The sequence below is a fragment of the Pyxicephalus adspersus genome, chromosome 3, assembly GCF_032062135.1.
Source record: "Pyxicephalus adspersus chromosome 3, UCB_Pads_2.0, whole genome shotgun sequence".
NCBI lineage: Eukaryota > Metazoa > Chordata > Amphibia > Anura > Pyxicephalidae > Pyxicephalus > Pyxicephalus adspersus.
Window position 1 is genome coordinate 29232900 of NC_092860.1, and position 22641 is coordinate 29255540.

Genomic DNA, 22641 nt, shown 5'->3' on the forward strand with positions numbered 1-22641 from the left:
ATGCATTGTGGATCTGTCAGTTCTTAAGGTTTGCCTCCAGTACAAGTATGGTTGCATTTTCTGAGCCTTCACTAATAATAAAGCTGTGCATTCATTACTTCAGATGAATATTTAATAATCAACAGAGTGGTCACCTTTTAGTGATCATGTGCTCACTCTAAAAAGCTCCCATCAAGTGAAATATATGATCCATGATTGCTGCTAGCTAGATGCGTGGATGTATTTGATTTTCATATTTCTGAACTGATGACCTGGAACAAGTGATGACCTGGAAGGTGAGGGAAAAACAAAATTCCTTGTTGCTTCTTTATTATGGGTCAGGGACATAAAATATGATGTAATAAAGCTAATACATATACATGGAGGACAGGCAGCTAGCCTTAGGACCTAGAGGTGCTTTCATGCATGTTGACTTACAATGTAGTATTCCGGTTCCAGTGTTTTCAGGTGATCTAAAAGTGCTCAATTATGCAAAAATCTATTAACTTCTGTAGTTTAGATAGCCCCCCTCACCTTTAAAGCTTTGCTATCAGTCTATAACCCTATATAGATGGCCTTACTGGCCAGGTAGTATGCATGGAGGGGTGTGGGCTTCCATAGCCCTCTACAAGGTAATCGCAACATGCATAAAGATACCTGCATACAAGTTCTCCTGAGTGGTCAGGGGCCAAGCTAGTACAGATGTAGAAGTTTTGGCTGGACAGGATAAAGAGATCATGCCTGTGATCCAGCAAACTGCTGGCAACTGCCCACATATTTTGTACAGGGGAGGGGAGAGTTAAATGTAAATTTGGCAGGTTAGAAGACTTGATTCGCCAAGGTAAACAGTGCCAGAAATATCCAGCTGCCTTTCCTTTGCATTGGTATAATGATAAACAATGACTCTCAGATTTTGCTGCCTCTGTCGCAATAGCAGCATCTTTTTCACTAATTACAGTCAAACCTAAGGCTGAATACACACAATAATTGTCTTTGGAAAGGATCTTTCACGATCCTTTCCAATGACAAACGACTGCACGATGCATGAACGAGCCCTGTACATACAGCACTGTTCTGCTTTATGAAGAGGGAAGGGGGGAGAACAAGCAAGTGGCACCCCACTGCACTCTCTCCTCTTTACTTGCATTATGATCGTTCTTCATCCATCCTTCGTGGATCCGCCAGGACGGTCATTTGGACCATGAACGATGAGCACTGTACACATGCAAGATTCTCGTCTGATATCAACCCTGAGCCAATTACACAGGTCAACAAAAAAAATGAGTTTTGGTAATTGTCAGAAACCACAGAAATTGTTTTCTAAATCAGGTTTTCGTGCAGATTTCAGATTTGATTTCAGTTTTTCCCTAACATGTACAGTTCCTGAGTTATGAGTACAATTATAGTTAACATTGTACATGCATGTATTTAAAACGTAAGCACCATTGAAGTGAATTTTAATACATCTTCAGTGTGAACGCGGTGGTACACAATTGTTTCTTCAGAAATTTTTAGAGTATGATTTTCTTGTGTACTCTTTGCCTGGAATGTCGCAGTACAGCATCCAGCAGTAGTCAGCCATCATACTTTCATTTCAGAAACCTTGGTAGTGGTGCTCCATTAACTGAGTGTCCTGGTGAAAACGTTCTTCTTGTTCGTCACTCACCATACCAATATTTTCCGGGAAGAATTTTAGATGTGAGTGGAAGAAATGTATTTTTATTGACATGTGACAACCCAGTTTCCGGTATGAATCAAGCAGATTCTGAACTCCTTCCTTGTATGCAGGAGACTTATGGCCACCCAGGACATTTTCACACAGCCAGATGAATGCATCCCAAGCTTCTAGCTCAGCTGCTGAGAGAGATTTTTGAAAACATCATCCTGCAAAACAGACTATATCTGTGGCCCTATAAATATCCCTTTCTTCATTTTTGCAGTGCTTATGTTTGGAAACTTCTCAACAAGGTACTGAAAACCCAAGGAGTTTGATTTACCTATTGCCTTTACAAAGTTCTTCATCAAGCCTAACATGATATGGAGAGGTGGCAGAAAGATTTTATGCAGATCAACCAGAGGCAGAAACGTGACATTGCTTGTTCCGGGCCTATAGGTATCTCTTGGTGGCCAATCACGCTTGACATAATGGTCTCCCGCAGATCAGCTGTCCCACAGGCATGAGAAAAAGCAATATTTTGTGAATCCTCCTTGCATTCCCTTCAGCAGGCCAATGACCGTTAGATCCCCACAGATATTCCACTGGTGTGTTTTATACTGGATTGCTTTAAGTAGTAACTTCATGTTGTCATAGGACTCCTTTAGTTTAACAAAATGGGCAATTGGTAAACTTGGTTTGGAATTATCAAAATGCAGTAAGACAGCTTTCAAGCTTCTTTTAGAGGAATTAATGAAGATACGCCGTTCAGATGGAACATGCTTATGTGATAAAACTGTTGAAGAGTGTTTTTATATCATGACAGTAGCACAGTAAGCCATCACTAGTGAAGAACATTGTCAACTTATGATTTGGTTTTCTGTAGTGAGTTACAGGTACACCCTTTGCAAGCAAGTGCTTCTGTTTAAGCCTTGAAGCAAGAAGATCTGCTCTGTCTTTAGAGGGATTTAAATCACGAACGGGATCATTCAGCTCTGCTTGTGTAAAGGTCCCTGGTTCTGAATCTTCATTGGCCGAGTAGTCAGGATCAGATGATTCGGGGGTTGTAACTGGCCGCAACTCCAGCGCATTCCTTATCACCTTCTACAGAAGCAAGTCCTTCATGTGGCGGTACCGGAACTGGCAATGAATCATCATGGGGAACAGGCCTAATTGCAGAATTTAGGCTGGGATATACAATTTTGTGCTTATTTTTACCTGAGAATCCACTTTTGTTGACATGGCAAAAATAGCAGTTGATTAGATGGTTTTGCAGTTCTCTCCATACCATCGGGATTGCAAATGGCATTGCTGCTTTACGCCAATTTACCCAGTCACGCAGCCCGCTGCAACAACTGGTATAGTTGACGTGTGGAACCCAAGATTTATCCTGGTCACCAAGTGGACAGCCGAAAGATAATTTGTATATCTTTTTAAGTTCTGTGGTAATTTGGCAATGTTGTGCTTTCATTGCGAATGAACCACACACGTAACAGAAATTGTCTTGATCAAGGTAATTTCTAGGCATGATGACAAACTAAATCAATTGCAGTTAGTGCGGGAACCTTAAAAGAAGAAAACTGTTGTTAAATGTTGTAATATGTTAAGGCTATTTAAAATGAATTCAGTTCCCCGAGGCTGTAGAGAATACACTTTTATCAGTGAAGCCGGGTGATCCAGCAATCCTGGAATGAATCTGGTCCAGTATTCAAAACATTTGGTAGCAAAAAACAAATGATTTTTTAAAAATCCATTCCATGTTTTCTTTATCACCCAGCTTCACTTCTGAAAGTGTATTCTCTCCAGCCTTGGAGAGCTCCAATCCGCACCAAAAATATTACAAAGCCCACATAAAATTATATCTAATGAAAATGACATGTTGACCTGTGTTATCGGAAGAGAACCATTGCACATATGTACATAGTCTGGGAATACATCATTTCGTCCAATCTTACCCTATACTATAGTTTAAAGTGACTTTTATCAATTGAAAATGTGCTGCTCTTTCAAACGTGCTCATATTATGCATATGATCAGAAGGAGTTTCCTTGTATAAATGCAGATGCAAAGATTTTGGACATTGTATATTATCTTTATATACCTAGCACTTATTTTACACATGACACTGTTGAGTCTGGCTGATTACTAGCTGAGCACTAGACTCTATGTTATACATTCTGCTATTTCGGCACTGCTTCCGGTTAACTGGGAAAGTGTCACAGCAAAGACGACTGACCAAGTAATGTTTTATATGAAGTCGGAAACATAAATAGAATGCCTTTTTTAAGGCTGTTTTGTATATGTGGTTGGAGAAGACCAGCACATTGGAATAGCACACATAAACAACATGCAAACTCACACATACTAATACTTCTTAGTGCTGTGTAACTTTATATGGACATAAACTTAGTTGGTTAAGTTATATGTAACTGAATTTATATGTATGGTTAGAAGTGAGAAAAGATGCATAGCTGCCTTCTTCAGCTAAGTGTTTATTATTAGAGTAGCAGATCACTTTATCCTCCCATTTAAATCCCAGGCTTTGTTTGTGTGACCTTCCTATTCTCCCCCTCTCACTATAAACATTTCTGGCACATTACAGCAATACCCTGTCTATTGCATGGTCCAGCTAGCAAAACAGCAGGCAATATGGTGAAGTGCTTGGTTAAAATCAAGACCAACAAAAGCATTTGTTTGCGCATGGTGAATCACTCCAGCAAAGAGATTTTCATACGCTTAATGAAATTCGGATCTGGGATCAAAGCAAAGAGTGCTGGTAAAGAAGAACTCTTTCATTCTTTTTATCTGTACAGGTTCTCCAGGTAGCTTTTAAGTTATTGTTAGTTTGGGGTATAGAGGAATCTGTCTCTGTCTGTCTCTGATTTTGAATAGTATTGCAAGCAGTATTTCAAATAAAGGTGTTAGAGGAGAGGATGATTGTGCTTAGTAAACAGAGAAAATATTTTTTTATCAAACCTTAACTTATTAAGATAAAACTTGCCACTTATTAAGATAAAATTTGCTTCATTATACCCTTGTGAGTTTGGTATATTATGTAGTTTATCCTCTGTTTAGTACCAAAATATCAAAAAACATGGTTGTCAAAACCTAACAAACTCAAATTGCACTTTTAAAATGAGTCAAACAGTGAAAATTTCAGGAAATTTAAGGGAAGTGCATACCTTGTTGAATTTTCTGTACTCTGTATTTCTCTATTTTGCACACACAATATTTCTTACTGCGAACCCTCCCAAGCTGCTCAGTGTTCCACTTTGTGTGTTGTACATTCTACTGCACACTGCCACACTTTGCATTCTGTGGTCTACATTTCTTACTATGTGATACACCTTTCACAATGTGTTGTACACTGCCCACCCCTTCACTCTGCAAACTGCAGTGTATTCCTTAGCATGCACTGCTACCTTGCATACATCATGTTACACTTCTCCACTCTATTCATCTTTGGTTTTTGTATGCTGTGCATGTGACATTCATCCCTCATTATTGCTAGTCTGTTTAAAACTGATAGAATGAACAAAGTATAAAATGCACAGAGTATGTACATTACCTGTTTTTTAGCCTGTGCAAATATCAATATCTGAAATTAATTAATACATAAAACCTTTATTTTCCCTAAAATACATGCCATCCAGGTAAGCCACAGAATGATTTTTAACAATTTGCTAACTACACAATAATTTAGATGAGTGAAATGGACATAATGTACATGGTAAAGGTTTGTACATATCAGTATCTTGGTCTTTAAAGTAGAGTAGTGATCTCTGTGTCTGGCATCAGTCAACCTAATTGTGGCATATCAATTAATGATCAGCTAAGCACGTTTTATCTGTGTAGAAACTAGTTAATCTTTTTTAGGCTGAAATTAATTTCATTTTTTGCAGCCACTATGTTTGTTTTCTTCTGAGATGAGGCTGAGGCCTGGAGAATCCTGCAGGTTTTGATTAGATACTTTTTTTTTGCAAACCTGTTTGGTAATAAAAGCAGCAACTATTATTAAAACCCTGGAGCTCATCAGGATAAACGCATTCCACACCAGTAATAACTGAATACAGAAGATGACACACACTATCAAAAATTCTGTCTATATTTAGAAAGTAATAAATCCAAGAGGATAATCAAATTGGTTTGATTTTAAAGCAGGTTAACAGGTCTTTAAACTATTGATGGATAACATAAATATATATATATATATATATATATATGGGATTTCACATGGGATTTCTTATGTATTGTAGAAAAGATCACAGAGATCACAGATTAAGTTAGATTGAATAGATAGACTGACACACAACTGTAGTGTTAGCCCTAGCTCAAGAGTGGTTGAGTGACTGTGTTTTGTTTTAGCGCAGAATTGTTCTTCAAGAAAAGAAATTACTTGTTGGAAGAACATACAGGGTTTGTTAAAAGTAAACTCTGGATGATAGACTGTAATGACCCTTTTTCATTGTCTCGTTGTACCTCAGTAGTCTCTACAAAGACAGAGCACACATTTCTCCATAACCAATTATAATGCTTTAGAAAATCTGTAGGTCATGATAAGGTCTTCTTATGGCAAATGCCAGCACTTGTATCATCTGCTAAACTTTACTTTTCTGTCATATGACAGTCAATGACAGTTTAGAGTACATGTTAATGATAATGCAGGATATGCAGTAATATATTAGACAACATGGGCTTTATTTATTCATTTTTACATTATTGTTATATGATAATAATGTTCATGCATAATGGTACTGAACAGTATAAAATTCAGCAGAAGTTACATGTAATACTACTTCATTGTTGACAATATTTTGTAACAAGTACAGAATGCAATAAGCAAGTAATTATTTCCAGGGGAGCTGATCCCTCAAATCTCTTGATTACTAAAGTAATTACAGTGCACTTGTGTAGAAAAAAACTTCTCATAACAGTGGGTCAGAGGGCCATTAGCATTAGTACTTTTCAGATGAGAAGCAATAATAATTATTTGTACACAAATTAACCTATGAACAGTGGGCTAGGCTTCTTGATTCTTCTTTCTCTAACAGATTGGAAAGATGAAAGTTATAGTGATGCATCATATTTATAAAGGGTATAGGCAAAAGTAAGAATACCCAATAAAAAATATTAAAGCGGAACTAAAGTAAAAAAAACAAAAAAACCACCTTTAATCCCATATCCATCTGGAGGTTTCTTCAATTGAGTCCCGAGTCGTCCCGGTATCCCTCTTTGGCCCGATGCGAAAGAAGAATCTCACACTGCACAGGTTGGGTGACATAGATGGGGAAAAAGAGTGCGCATGTGTGAGATTGCCATTTTTTTCTCCCATTAAAGAAAAAGCTTCTTCTGCGCATGCTTAAGATCAGGCATGCACAGAAGTAGCAGCCAAGAGCCTCCCCGGTTGCATGATGTAAATATCTCGGGAGGCTTTGCGCTCCCATTCTGTTTTGATCGCTGCGGAATGGGGAAGTGCTGCACCCTTCTTTGTTTTTTTTTTTTTTTTAAAAGGGTGTTGCAAAAAATAAATAAATACAATTTATACTTTATAAAAGTGACCTTTTATGTAAAGTAATAATTTTCATTATAGGTCCGTTTTAATGTAAGAAATACAAAATTTGGACCGGTTAGGTCCCTTATTACAGAAGGAACTGGCAATGATAAAAACAAATGTGCTTGCTTGATTTCAGTTTTTTTTAATTTACACTCTCCTGTTTATGTTTCGTCACAGGCACTGTCATCTTCTTACCCCTTCCCTCTTTTGGTTGTCGGTTCTTCAGCCATCTTGATCAGGCATTGATGACATAAATCCAGCTCATGTGTGCAGGAGTTCATTTAGTGCCATTAGTTAGGGGGGTGCTGGGATGCCCAGCTTCCTACACTGAACTGTGCATGCAGAGCTCAGTGTACTTGGAAAAGAAGATTGTGAACAGGCAGGTAAGCATGTTTTAATAAATAAAGGACATCACCTGTCCTGTCTGCAAAATAAACCCTGCCTGCTCACAATTTTGAAATGGAGATGTAAAGTTCTGCTTTAAGTTTTTCCAACATGTTGGAGCAGTTAAACGTTAGATCATCATTCAAACAGTACCTAGAGATAGAGAAATATCAAAAGATCTAATGGTGCTGTGAAGAAAAAGTAAGGTATGCTTTTGGTTTCAGATGGACAGATTAACCCTTTTTGCCCAAATGAATTCCTAGATATATTTTTAGTGTCTGACTTTAAACATTTTGACCATTTTCCATGCAAATTTCCTTCAAGTTTCAAGTTCGTTATATGTTTCTTTGCATGAACTGCCTATCTCAAATCTTTACAACTTTTCAGTGGGATCGAATCAGAGATTTGACTAAGCCAGGCATAACTCTCCATTTCTTTCATTCCTTGGTCCATTACTTGTTCGAGTTTTGGACAGTTGGCCTCACATTCTAATAAAGCACACTTTGGTATGATGTAGAATTCATAGTTAATGTAAAAATCAAAATTTGTCAAGGCCTGAAGCAGCAAACAAAAAACAAACCATAAAAATTCCGCCACCATTCTTTATAATTGGCGTGAGTTTTCTTTTCCTGAAATTGTGTTTTTGGTTTGTGCCACTGTGGGTGTGGCTAAATAAATCGTATCTTAGATTCATCATTCCTCAGCACATAATTACAACATCCTGGTCTTTGCCTTAACAGCAAAACTTCCTGGCACACATTCCATACAGGTTAAACTAATTCACTCTCATTCCTATGTTCTTGTACTTTGATACCAGCTGAATTACATAGAGTTCTCTGCTTTTATCATCAACCAGTACGCACTTTGTGTGGGGTTGCTGAGCTGGCCATTCCCAGACAAGTAGTAGTAGTATTTTAAAATCAGTGCCACATATAGATTAACTTATTTACAGTGAAATGATTGAATTACAATAGTTTGGCAATCTCTTTAATCCAGTTGATAGACCCATGCAATCCCTATGTTTTTTTAAGCGCCCTAGAGAGCTATTTTGAGCTTGGCACAGTGGCACCATGCACATTAATAACAAATAGAAGACCAGACAATAAAGGTTTGAGGTTTAATTAAGTTTCAAAAGAAATAATTGGGAGACAGGGCAGTGTCCTATCACCCTATAACAAGTTTTATAATGAGAGAATTGGTAGGGGATGGTCCATCAAGTCCTGATACTGCTATTTATCACAATTTTTAAGAAGTTCTTTATTATTGCTGCTGTACCAAAACTCCAAGTAACCAAATTGTTGAAGTCTGACTTCTCAGCCTTTTGGCTAAGATCAAGTGTAGTACCTAATCCTTCCAATGTGCAGGAGTGGAACGACACTGTATTCTCGGCAAGAATGCAGTGGATTAGTATGCCTGTCAGGAGGGACAGCCAGATGGTGACACTCTGTAAGGGGCCGTCCTATGCTAATTCCTCCAGAGGAGAGGCTGGAGAGAGGCATGGGGTCTGCCCTCAGAAGAAGCTCCCTGAAGGTAGTCCATCCCACTGGTTAGGAGCGGGGAAAGCTTGGGTCTGGCTCTCAGGTCTGAGAGGCTGTTGAATCCCGCTAAGTGTTGTCCCCCTGGAGTGGCGAACCAGGGGTACCTTAAAATCACTTTGGGTCTGTTCAACCCACTATTAATTTTGGTACGTTTTTGCTGATTTAGCACTGCCGTCATTCTGCACTAGCTGCGGCTAGTGCAGATGGGCAATTTTTTACATCCTGCCAGTGTGTTATGCACTGAGCACTTAATTTGTAGGTATTTTTCTGTTTGTCACTGTCACTGGTGTGGTTTTTGTGTGCCACTATCGATGGAGGGTGCGCCAATGTTAGTACACTCTAGATTATAGGGCAGAGAATGAGGTTGATCCTGGCAAACTCTGTATCTCTGTCTGCTGATGTGGATAGGTCTGCCACGATCTGGCCAACGGGCCCGAGATGAGAACGCTGCGCTGTACCCTTGGTTTGGGCGGCCCAGGGGTGCCTTAATCACTGTGTATGACCTCAAGGTTGAGTGTACACAGTTATTATTTCACACACGGCACTTTAACTATGCTCTTCTCTTTTGCAACCCGCCTCTAGGGCTGGGCCTTTTGGCCAGACCAGAGGAATATTTATAACCAGCCGAAAGGCCAGCCATGGATACCATGGCACTTTTTTTCACTTTTTTTTTGTGTGTACAGTTTTTTTCTACACTTGCACTATTCACTCTGCACCAAACCAGTAGGGGGTGGTCCATCTGGTCTCACTTGTCTCTTTGTACCAGGGGGTTTCCAGGAAAACTACAAATCTGGGCTTGAAACTGGCCTCTAGGCTGAAAAAGAAAGATTTAGTGATATTTTCTTATCTTTGCTCCCTGCATATTTTATGAGACCCATGCGATGATGATGATGACTACACCTTACTCATTTACTATGATTTGTACACCAGAAGGTATAATAATGTTTTGTTGTAAGGGTGACACATTTTTGTTTTTTTAAACATTCCTATTTAAAATTTGGGAAATGATAAAACAAACTATTTTGATTTTTAATCTCTTTTTTTATAATCCAAGAATAAAGTTTCCCCATAGCAGTTACTTGCTGTACTCTCAACCCACTCCTGTTGCATTCTTTCTAATTTAAAATATAATAATCATAGAAGGGGACTTCCCTAAATATGGCTGCTAAAGTTACTAGCAAATCTGGTGGGTGCTATGAGTTGCCAGATATTGAAAAGATATAATATACATGAACTTTTTATTAGGCTGCAGTAGATTTTTGACTCGTGTTGGTACCAGATAAACTATTACATTGTGGTCAGTAAAGAACTTTCCATCTGTAGTAACATCTACCTATAATAAAGAAGTATGAAAGTGTATGAGACGTAATTAGTGCATTTAAAGATCAGGGCTGAAAGGCCATGCTAACATGGAATCAGGAGGATTGTGATGTCACTACTGATGTTTCAGTTTTTAGTAGGTGTGGGAGTTTGTATGTCATTGGTTGTATATCACCAATATGTCATTGGTCACTACTTTTGAAGTTTCGGATCTGCACAACTGCAGTGGCCATTTAATGAGGGGGGAATCCCTGTAGGATTTTATAGTTTTGTTTGTATTTAAAGGAATAATACAGAGCAGTGCCAAAGTAGGCAAGAACTCCCAAAACTTAAAGGTGGGATGTATCAGAACAATCAGATCTTACATCTGATGTCCTAAAGAAACAAGGAAATAAGCACCTGCCTGTAAGTAGAATGTTATTCTGGTGAGAATAAATGCATGAGAGGTCTATTAATGATACAGTAAGAAATCTAACACAATAACATAACGGCCAAGATTCAACTAAAAGTGTCCTTTCACAATAAGTCCGGCATTGCTAACACTATTGTTTTAAATAAATGGTACCCTTTATTTTCTGTATAAAAAATATTCAATAAGGCTGCTCATAAAGCAGTGTAAAGTGCTGCAAGTCATTGCAGCCAATCAGATTTCAAATCACTTAAGCCAGATCTCCCAAAAAATTATTTCTGGTTGGTTGTTGTGGGTTACTGCACTTTGCTATTTCTCTTATTGAATAAATCAGTTTGTGTAATACTCTTGTATAGAAATTCAAATTTTTTTTTGCTTTTTTTTCCAGGCATTCTACTTCCACACCACAATGATTCCAGTTCCCCCCCTGCAGCTGGCATTTCCCCTACCAGAGACAGGGAGGTAATACCAGATCTTAGTCATGATGAGGAAGAAAGTATGAAGGAGGAGCCTTTAACTATCTCAGAGCAGATATACAACCCAAGTGCTAGTCTGCTGCCTACACCAGTAGATGAGGGCATTGAGATGCTCTTTAATAGCCCCCTCAGACCAGAAAGTGACAGAGACGATGTTGATTCATTTGAGGAATTTGATGCAGATGAACATGCATTTTTGATTGCAGAGGAGGAAGAGCTGAAGGAAGCCAGGAAAGCCCTAAGTGTAAGCTACAATTTCCTAATGGGAAACATGCAGCTAAATGCCTTCCTGAAGAGCTTCTCCCGGCTCGTTTTGGTGGCGTTTGGTTTGCTTATGGTGCTTCTTCCTCTTCTTCTTGTCTTGCTGGAGTCGGACATTGACGTTTCCTTTCTTCATGAAATCCGTCAAACGCCAGAATTTGAGCAGTTCCACAATGAATACTACTGTCCTCTTAGGAAGTGGCTGGCATGCAAGATCAGCTCAGCACTTAATGTCGCCAACAGCTCGTAAATGAATGCAATATTAATATCTGAGGATTATATTCAAAACTTTATATCCTCCCCACCATATCAAAGAGGTATTTTTCCTCTTCAATGGGTTATGTAAACTGCTACCAATATGAAGAAGGTACATTGTAAAAATGATTGATTTTCTTTTTTGCTTTTTTTACTGTATAGTGGGGTTATTATGTATATATTCTTAGATGCTGACATGGTGTGTTTTGTCCTTGATCTTTGGCAGCTCTGGTTGGTTCATTTTGGATATAAACCTCAGATTAATGTCCTCTAACTCCTTCCATGTCATAGAGAAGCGGAACATATCCCACAAGTGTGGTCCAAGTGTCTCTGGCAGTGGAAGAAATAACCGATGCCTATACAAGCAACATTTTTGCTGGTTTTATTTTCATAACTTTTTATGTGTTTCAATATTTTGGTAAATTTGTAGTAAAGAATATGTCTTCTTAACTTATGTAATTGTACAGAGCGAAAACATTAATGCACAAACGCATGATAAGAAAAAATATTTTTAAATGTTTGTCAGTATATTTGTTTTCTAATATGGTTTTATTTTATTGTCTCATCTTTCCAAAACATAAATTACACGTTACATTCAGAAGGTTTACATTGATATACTGGAGAATATTGCATTCAAAACAAAACAGATTTGGGAACTAATGACCTATTTATTTATATATTTATATAGGTTAATATGGGCTAAGCACCTATTATATACATAGGTTAAAATTGTGGCAGAAGGTTAAGGATTAATTTACCTGCAGCCAAGTAAAATGTGGCCGATCTTTTTTCATTGCAGATTGATGGGGATGTTTTTATGTTTTATATTTATGGATGTCTTTCCTAATAACCCTCCTTTTGTTAAGAAGTAAAAACTCAATTAGAGACAGTTTGAGATATTAGCAGGCTAATCCGTGCAGACCTGTGTAGTAAGACAGCCAGAAATGTGCAAAGTGCAGTACTCTATAGCAAACAAAAGTAGCCAATATGAGAACACAAACTGAAAATATGTTGTTTGCTGTGGGATAGTGCATTTAGCAGTTTTGCAGGACATACAAGGTTTACAATACTAGACTGAGAAATATAATGGCTATTACATTTATAAAAATGGGAGAATAGACAACCATAAGCATTCCTGTATTTATTACAGTTACTTGTGAATTGCAAAACCACTTTTAACACCTTTTCAATACATTTTAACACATTAGGGGATAAAAGAATACAAAGCAACTGGAAAAAAACACCATCTTACTGTCTAAGCAGTTGTGCAAAATCATGTAATCTAGTTAACCAGTCACATTCACTATTTTTTCGGCAGTCCAGATACTTATTATAAAGTAACATTCTCTTTTTAAACAAGGCTACTTAATTGTATCTTCAGTGTAACCCATCATAATGGCAGGAGCATATAAAAAAATAAAATCATGATTAAAATGCAGATATACCAACCCTTGAGCACATACTTTTCATTTTCTAACCAACAGTAGCAGACACATGGAAAACTCAGTAAATGTAAGCAGCACTTTCACTTTATTTTTCCTCTGACCTAGATAAGCAGATTGATAGTTGTATTTGTCTACAGAAAAAAAAGCATGAAAATGGCCGTGACCTAAATAATGACATGTTTTGTTTACTTAGAAAGTTATTTCAGTGCTAGTGTTGATTTTATATGAAGTATTTTTAAATTGTGGATTGTATTTGAAATAACTCCCGACAATCATGGTAAGGTTGAACATTGTATTAGTCTGTGTGCTAAGGGAACAAAACAAAATATATATTTTTTATCTCTTCATTTTATATTTTGGTTTATGATATGCAAAAGCCATATCAATATGCCCAAAATTAAACTGATAGACTGTTATAGAGCGTTGCCTTAATTGCAGTAGGTACCATTGGCCTAAATTTTATTAATGGTTACCCACTACTCATCCAAATCACTTCCTATATTACAGTTGGTCCCCCCAAACAAAATTGGTATTTTAGCTTTAGGTAGATTGAATTGCCAACCATTACCTGTAAGAGTCAGAGGTTGATTTACTAAATGGTTAGAGATTGTTTACAAACAAAGCAAATTTCACATCCATGGTCCAGTCATGTGCCAGATAAACCCGTATTGTTTTTTATATTTCTTTTGCACAAGACAGGGAGTTCTAGATGAACAAAGTGGACATTCCTCTAATTTATTAAATCAGCCTCAGAGCAGTTGCATGATGGTGGGTACAGCCTGAACTTGGATAGTCAGATCCTTTTAGCAGGTCCATGAGCTATAGAAGAAACTGGTGTAAAGTTCAAATATGAGCTTTGGTGGAATTGTCCTTTAAAAGTATGTTATGTGATTTATAAGATGAACCCGCAAGTTAGTAATAAGCATATTTTGATGTTTACATGATATTGTTATTTGCAGTAGGTAAAGTGAATCAGACATTGTAGACCTCCAGTGTCATGTTTGATCTGTCATAGATGTGACCCCCTTGGAAGAGTGTTTTGGAGTATTGTGACCACAAGAACCTTTTCATGACCATCTAATGGTAGAACCTTTAACCAGCTGAATGTGATCAACTACTACTAGATATAAAATGATCTGGATAAATGAGAACCTTCACAGACCCCTTTGTATGGATGATGTTGAAATCACACAAATTCCAATGTTAAGGTAGAAGCTCTTCACATTTTGGGACTCTAAAGCTCTCCAATACTGAGAGAATACATGAGAGAATCTGTGTGATCCAACAAACCTGGAATGGGTTTTTAAAAACCATCTGCTATTAGATGGCAAATGTTTTTAACCCTGGACCCACCCAGGCTCTCCCATGATAGTCTATCTTCTCCAGCCTTGGGGAGGTTTAATGAATCAGGCCCATATTATGACCATTGGTCATTTCATCCTGCAAACATTATCAATGACCTAAATAACTTTGTACAACAGAAAAGGAAAATTGTAACTTAAATTTGGGAAAAAGAAAGAGATTGTAAACTGTACTTATCTCCTAACATGGAACTGCAACATTTTCTAGGAATGAAAACTTTCATGAAGTATAGAAGGTGCTTTTATGTAACTAATCATATTTAATCATCTTGAGACATTCTCATGTTTGTATGATAGTTTTTGTTCGTCACACATGTAAGAAAATGCATTATCATGAGAAAAAAAATTGTGCAATGTTTATAACACAAGCACTTACTATTTTATTACAGTAGAGTGATTTTGTAAAAGTGTAGACTTCAGTCAGTTGGTCCACCACTTGACTCTATTTTATTAATTTAAGTTATGAGAGCACATTCATTTTCCTGTATGTAAGTGAACATGATAGAGTCAACCATCAGCCAACAAGCTGCAACACCTTTATTAAGTCATCTATTTACTAACTTCTTTCTCCAGCATATATATGGCCTTATTTATCAAAATGTATAAAATAAAAAATGTCTGCACTGTCCCATAACCCCCAGTAAGATTCATGTGTTCACTAGTGTAGATTACTTCAGAATAATTGAGGAGATGCATTAATAATTAAAGGCTGTATCTGCTTCCCTTGAAGGGCTTAGATCAGCCTTAGATTTTATTGTGACTGTACCTTTACAACCCCAGTTATGCTGACTATTGAATATTGTAAATTCAGAAACAGCAGTTATTTGAAGTGTCTATCCCCTTGCTGTTTGCGAGCTCCATCTGCCAGCATGACCTGGTATCCCCTTGCTGATGTAGCTAATTATTTTTTTTTTATTGACATCTGTCATTGTTGTGTAAAATGTAATATTAAGTGTGTGTTTGATTTCATTAGTACAAATATAGCTTTAGCATTTCTATTTTTTTTGGAACATTCAATGTGTTACTGTTATTTAAATAACCTGCCAGTCTAAATTTATTAATGGGTGATGTACTGCCTATGACCTATTCACAGATAGTAATATACAGTGTAGGATAAGAAAATAGGTTAAAAACAATCTTTAGTCTATTTGGTTTGCTCTGCACCTTCTGGAGGATATAAAAGTTTATGCAAGCCAGTACTAATAGCAGCTACACCAACTTCTTTTATACAGGGATTGGTTTTGGGTTAAATGTAGTATAAACTGCACTCACTTTTATGTCCATGATTTTCTAATCTGCTCATCATAAATGACCTCTGTTGTGCTTCCTTCATTCGTCCTCTGTGTCATAGATTTCTGTGCAGGCTTCTTGGGGCCAGCAAATAGATTTGAATATCAATGATTCAGACATTTGGGCCTTTTTACACCTACAGTGAAACACCACATGATCGTCCACTTTCAGTAAACTGCTGCTAGTGAGTAGCAACTCTTCTGCAGGCAACCACCTCTGCAGAGGGCTACAGCTGCAGGCAGATCTTTAAATACCCACATGGCCAAAAGTGATGTGACACTTTTGGGAATCTTGCCACAATTTACTGCAGCTTTGTGCAAAATAAGAGTCCCCAACTTGAGGGACTGAGGTTGAGCCTGTTGCAGAACTCTAAGGCTCACCACAGATTTGAAATGGTCCTAACATCCCATAGAATAAGGGGCATTACCTTGAGTGCAGTCAGCAAACTATACTTTCTTCTTCTAGCTTCACCAGTCACTATGATGCTTGAACATACAACTCATATGCTTATCTTCTACATTTTACCTTAACCTGACAGAATGTTTCAAATATTAGGAGACTAATTACTTTGCATAAAATATACCACATACCATCCACAAAACAACTGTACTTTAAAGGTTATATATTTTCTTATATCTAAATACTAATACTCCTTAATAGATAGTGTTCTTAAAATCTAGATAACTGAGCAGGATATTTAAATGTACCATTTCCTCTAAAGTCTTTAACCTTCTTTCTGTGTGCAACTGATGTAATTTATGTCTGTTAACATGCTATTAAATAAGACAATGAAGAATAAAAATCACAGCAGGTTAAAGCAAGTGGTATTAAAGAAGGTGGACGACGTCCATGTATGTGACACAAAAGTAAATAGGTAAAGTTTAGTATAGCTTGGTGTGACATTATAGATATGTGGGCACTTTATCAAGTTTCTCCCAGCTGCAGTGTCATTATTTCTCACTGCCATTTGGTTGATTGCTTATTTGGGTATTTTTTAGTGACTAGATGTTATAAAAAAGGGTTTAGCCAGATAAACACCCGGTAATTTTTTGGAAAGAGAAAATATGACATCAATTCCTGAAATATTAGGTTTACAAGCAAAATGAGCAAATACTATGTTGCAGTTGTGGCATTGTATAACATACTTGTGTGAAGTTATTGCTTGTAGATTAACCTTTCTGTGCACCAGTCAAATTTAGGCTGTGTACATATGTTAGATTTATTGTCTGGAAACAATCTTTTATGATCATTTAAAGTGAAAGATAAAGGAACGAGTGCTGTACACATCGCCCATTATGGTTTATGAAGAGGAGAGGGAGGAGGACAAGTGAGCAAGCTCTCCTCCTTTGTCTTGTATAACAACTGTTCCTGGTTGTTATTCATGGATCCATCGTGAGGTATCCATGAATGACATCAGCTGACCACTGTACACATGTCAGATTATGGTTCAAGACAAGCACAATGTTTGTCTCGGGTGATGATTATCTGAAGTGTGTACGAAGTTCTGTTGAGTGATTAGGACCAAAGCTGTCTATAGGTCAGCACAGAATAGAAAATTCTGAAATTACCTCTTTAAGTTATAAAATACTTAAATAAATAAATACATATATATATATATATGTAATGCAGCTGGCAGTGGGCACCCCTAAACCCGTTTAAAGGTCTGAACATAAAATGCTGTAAAGCAAAAAAGCTCATTGGAAGTCACCATGCATGTTGCAGTGTTCTCCCCGGCCCCTTTTAGCTTGGCGCACCAGCCGATTCTTTTCAATACCCACCCGGCTGTTTTTGGGTGGTTACTGATAACTTAGGGCACAATACAGGGGCTGCCACCCACCTACAATTTCTTCCTACCCGGCTTGAAAAAAGTTCTGGGTTGAACACTGATGTTGTATACAGTGTGTGTAGGGTATAGATTGCTAGGCACAATGCTAGTACACTTATTGGACACTAAATCCTCTTCTGTGCAGCCCTCTGTTACTGGTTTTATTTTCTAAGTCTTTCCTGATTAGAGATAAACCCTGCTCATCCATCATCCTCCATTTTTTAGTGAATGGACAAGGGAATGACAGGTGGGCAGGTCAGGAAGATGAAGCCTTTGTTTAACCACACAAACAAGAATTTTCAATCAAGTTAGCAGCATTTAGCAGAGGAATTTTTACACAACATCAATTGATACAGTTTCAGCAATCTCTGAATTTGTTTAGATTCTTTGGATAGTTAAAAAACTTGATCTATTCAGACTTTAAATTAGCATTTGCTTCTTCTTGTAAGGATCAAATGACTAAAGAGGAAGGCATTTCACTGCTGTTTGACATTTAACAGCTGGGAGAGATTTGTATCCATTTGGGCCTCTTTGATGACAGCACAGGTAAAAGGGATCTAGAATCCCAGCGGGTACATGATTTTCTTGTGACCAGCTTTGTCCAGTCTATTATGTATGTATACTTGAGGTTTATGTTTAGTGGGTTTATGAAGACAATGTTGGATCAGTGATTTGTATTTATGTATGTAATTACAATGTATTTTTGTGCTATGTCTTATTTAAAAATACAGCTCTGGGAACTTCAATTCAGATCAATGTATAATTTTCTGTTGTACATGAGAGGAAATTCTACTTGTCATTGGAGCCTTATGATATTTGTATGAAGTACAATTTCACATTTCTATTTCAACATCCAGATTGTTTTCTATGTTATTAATCTGACAATCCCTAATAAAAATCCTACAAAATATTACAATGATTCCCTACTCTCGGTTCCATTTTTGTAAAAATGTGTGTTCTATTTTTTTATTACATTCTCATAAGTTGCAAATACAAGTTACACTTCCAATGGAACACCAAAAAACACTCAAAATTTTATTCCATGTATTTTATTGGGTTCAGTTGATTACTATTTGCACTCCATAGGCTCTATTTATAAATTATTACCTTGTCAATTCTCTCATAAAATGTGTTTCTTTCCTATTCATTTCCTATTGTGACAGCTGTGCACTTTTGACTCTTGGCCACTAGGTGGCAGAATGAGTCATTGTTTTATTAGGAGACCTGTATTATTAATATTATTATTACACAGTATTTGTATAGCTCCATCATATTATGCAGCACTATACAGAGTCTATAGTCATATTACTAGGTTTCTAGGAGCCAGCAAATAGAGTAGAATATCAATGATTTAGACTTTAAGGGTCCCTTTACACCCACAGCAAGAAAATGCCAGGGTGACCGCTCTCAGGCGCACATCAAGGTAATAGTTTTTGTGCAAACTGAAACATTTCAGGAGACAAAACTGAACTGAACATAGTTCTTTAACTTGATAATAATCACAAGCACACTAAAAAATTCACTGAGGAAAAGGAAACAAATGAAATGAGCAGTTAAAGTAAGGAAACTCACAAAAACATCCTGTAACTTAAAGATTTATATAAAGAGGTGCCTATTTAATGTACAGCGCTGCGTAATATGTTGGCGCTATATAAATCCTGTTTAATAATAATAATAATAATAATAATAAAAGAGGTCTATCTATCTATCTATCTATCTATCTATCTATCTATCTATCTATCTATCATCTATCTATCTATCTATCTATCTATCTATCTATCTATCATCTATCTATCTATCTATCTATCTATCTATCTATCTATCTATCTATCTATCTATCTATCTATCTCTATCATCCCTTGTTCACAGTGTATAGTTTTGAAAAATTAAATCTTGTAGCAAGTCGCCATCTAGTGGTTATTAAACATAATGCACCATCACAAACTCGTTGACAATCAGGGACTTTTGGGATGCTGATGAGTTTTTAGCTAAAGAGCAAGTATATTAGTTTTTTTGCTTTTGATTTTTACTTATAATGGTCTGGGGTGAAAAAAAAGTAAAACACAAACTGCTGTCATATAAATATGAAATACTGAATCAATCTTCTATCCATCCAATCACTCTATGGCCCTTTATCTAATACCTTGTGGTGTCAGCCAGATCAATAATAAATTATTGTAATGGAAACCTGACTGGAATAAAACACCAAGTGATCCATAGAGTGCCCTGTACTGAGATCTTCTGATGGAAGCACATTTCTACACCCAGCCCTGTGCTCTCCACACTGGCAGCATGACCCAAAGAGCAGTGATGATGGGGGAATGGACAAACGCAGACACAATGATCTGACACTGCCAGAAAGATTTATTCCAACATGACTTTAATAGTGGCTCTGAAAACAATACAATTTTTTTTTTAAATAACAGCAGACTTGCTGAGTATTTTCCTCCTCCTGCCAATGTACCAGTGGGATTTACTAATATTACCACTGACACCAGTGATGGTGCTTACTTTACTCTCACTTCTCTTCTTTGTGCCCCCAGACCACACTCATCATTTATTGGGTTAATGTTATCAAACTATGGATGTTGATTTGTTTTGTACCCTTACTTGATTATGGATTTTGATTAATTGATATGATTTTTTTTAATGGAGGTTTTGTATATTTATTACTCTGAGAAATTCTCATCTTGCCCCTGAAGAAGAAGCTTTGAGCAACTGTCTGTGAAACGCTTCGGGTATATTTTCTGGCCAACTACAAGAACAGAATATAGTTATTGAATATTTTATTACGCATTCTATGAGGTAAATATGTTTCAGAATGTGTTTATTATCTTAAAAAAAAACGTTTAATAATAAAACAATGAAAGATTTTAATTTAAAGATGTATACAGGTAGTACCCGAGTTAAGGACTTCCGACTAACGAATGACCCCCAGATACGAACGGGCTCCCCTGCTCGCTCTTGTGCAGGATAGAGGCTTGGAGGGGGGATGGGGCGGTTTGCATAACTTGCAGAAGAAATCTTTTGCTAAACACAGCTGAGGTTGTGGGTGATCATAGGAGCTGAGCTGATATGTAACATCTTGTAAAACTTTAATGACCAAGACAAACTCTGCAGTTGTTTCTTTTTGCATATCACAGCACAGCTTACTCCAGAAGTTAATGAATGTCTAGGCTCCATAAAGTTTTTTGGTTTTCGATTAACTCACAGTGAGGATTTTACACAGTAACTGACACCAGGCTGCCTAATAATAAGCGAGACAAACATCTGTCCTGATTGTATTTATTAAAATAATGTACCTGTTCCAACTTACATACAAATTCAACTTAAGGACAAACCTACAGTCCCAATCCCGTATGTAACCCGGGGACTACCTGTATGTATAAAGAAGTATTTAGCTTTCTTTCCTGCTATCTTTTAAGGTGTATCCTCAGATTTACAAACCCTCTGAGACAGGCATACTATACTAATCAATCTCTGGCTATGAGTAGGGACTGTGTTGGTACTCACTCCCACCATTTTGGCCAAACACACTAATGTTTGAGGGACACACCACAGTTTATTCCTCATTCCCTATTTGATGTCCCTCTTAATAGTTTTTAAATGTTGGCAGCTTTGCTTTCAGGTGCATTCTGCTTGTATGAGGTGATACTGAGCTCATGCACAGGAACATCTGACCTCCATCCAACCTGCATTTTAAATCCCTTTTTAATGTACAGTGCTGCGCAATATGTTGGTGCTGATGAATCCTGTTTAATATTAAAATATACCTAAACTCAGAATTTTCACTTTACATAAAAGGGTGGACAAAGAAGAAGCAGAAAGAAATGGCGAAGATGGCGGTGCTCGGGGTTGGATGACGCAGATGGATCGACTGAGCTGCAAGATCAAAGGTAAGTGAATTTTTTTTTTGTTTTAGGCATTTATTAGTGTACTTCCTATTTAACACCAATAATAATAATATTTATCTTCACTGTGACTCCTGCTCCAGGCAGTCTATTGCTTTGTCCTTATATTCTGAGGCGTTATTTGGGTTTGCACCTAAGCCTGACAACCCTATAGCCAGCATTGCTACACTAAAGAAGTAGAGAACCTAAGATGACACCAGAAATGCTGATGGTCATGTGACTAGGAAGTGCGTGATGACGTCATGATGGCGTCTTCCTACACAACGCGGCTGCGCTCTGCCTAGAGAGACGCGCTTGTTTAGCGTCTGTGTTGCTATGGTTTCCACAAGCACCTGTGCTCTGTGATCGAGCTGGAGGGAGACAGGTAAGAGTGCGGGGAGGGCGATGCGTCCATAGCGATCCCCAGTCCTCCCCTCCTATCCATCCAATGACTAATAAATACACGATGAGTCGTTTATATTGTCATTACCTATTTGTATATAACACACAGCTCATTACATGGATGGGAGAACCAGCGAGTAGTCATCATGGGTGGCCAAGGATGTAGCTAGATCATAACACAGAATGTCTTATTTCTATGGAAAAAGAGCAATCATGATCTGTATTATTGGTCATAGAGGTCAATATGTAGAGCTGTGTACATTAACATATAACACATGAATATTAGGCTTTGTATTGTTCCATCACTGAGTCATTATTAGAAAAGTGATTAAATATTAGAACAGCTTTTATAATATATATAAACTAGCTGATAACCCGGCATTGCCCGGGCATTTATTCATTGCAATTTTATATTTACAAGGAAAAGGAATCAAAAAAGCTAAAGTGTCAAATCAAAGAAACAAAAAAAGTTTTCTCTGAAGCTCTAGATGTAGTATCTCTCTCGCACAGTGTGGCAAGTCTTCTATTCCCGTCCTCGGGATTTTCTTGTCTACGGTGTTTTTTTTTGCCTTTGATTGCACTCAGCCTATTGCCTTAC

At 37.3% G+C, this 22641-nt stretch overlaps 2 protein-coding genes across 2 annotated transcripts in view; both read left to right on the top strand.

Moving 5' to 3' along the window:
• Nucleotides 1-18670, top strand: part of FRMD3 (FERM domain containing 3) — a 116558-nt gene extending 97888 nt beyond the window's left edge. Inside the window, exon 14 of the mRNA XM_072404099.1 lies at nt 11227-18670. Coding sequence (XP_072260200.1) covers nt 11227-11825 — 599 coding nt within the window. The 3' untranslated portion in view covers nt 11826-18670. The remainder of the gene's footprint in view (nt 1-11226) is intronic.
• A 3268-nt stretch (nt 18671-21938) lies between these two features.
• Nucleotides 21939-22641, top strand: part of LOC140325964 (uncharacterized) — a 39838-nt gene continuing 39135 nt past the window's right edge. The window contains exon 1 of the mRNA XM_072404100.1: nt 21939-22026. The gene's annotated coding sequence lies outside the window, so the exon portion shown is untranslated. The remainder of the gene's footprint in view (nt 22027-22641) is intronic.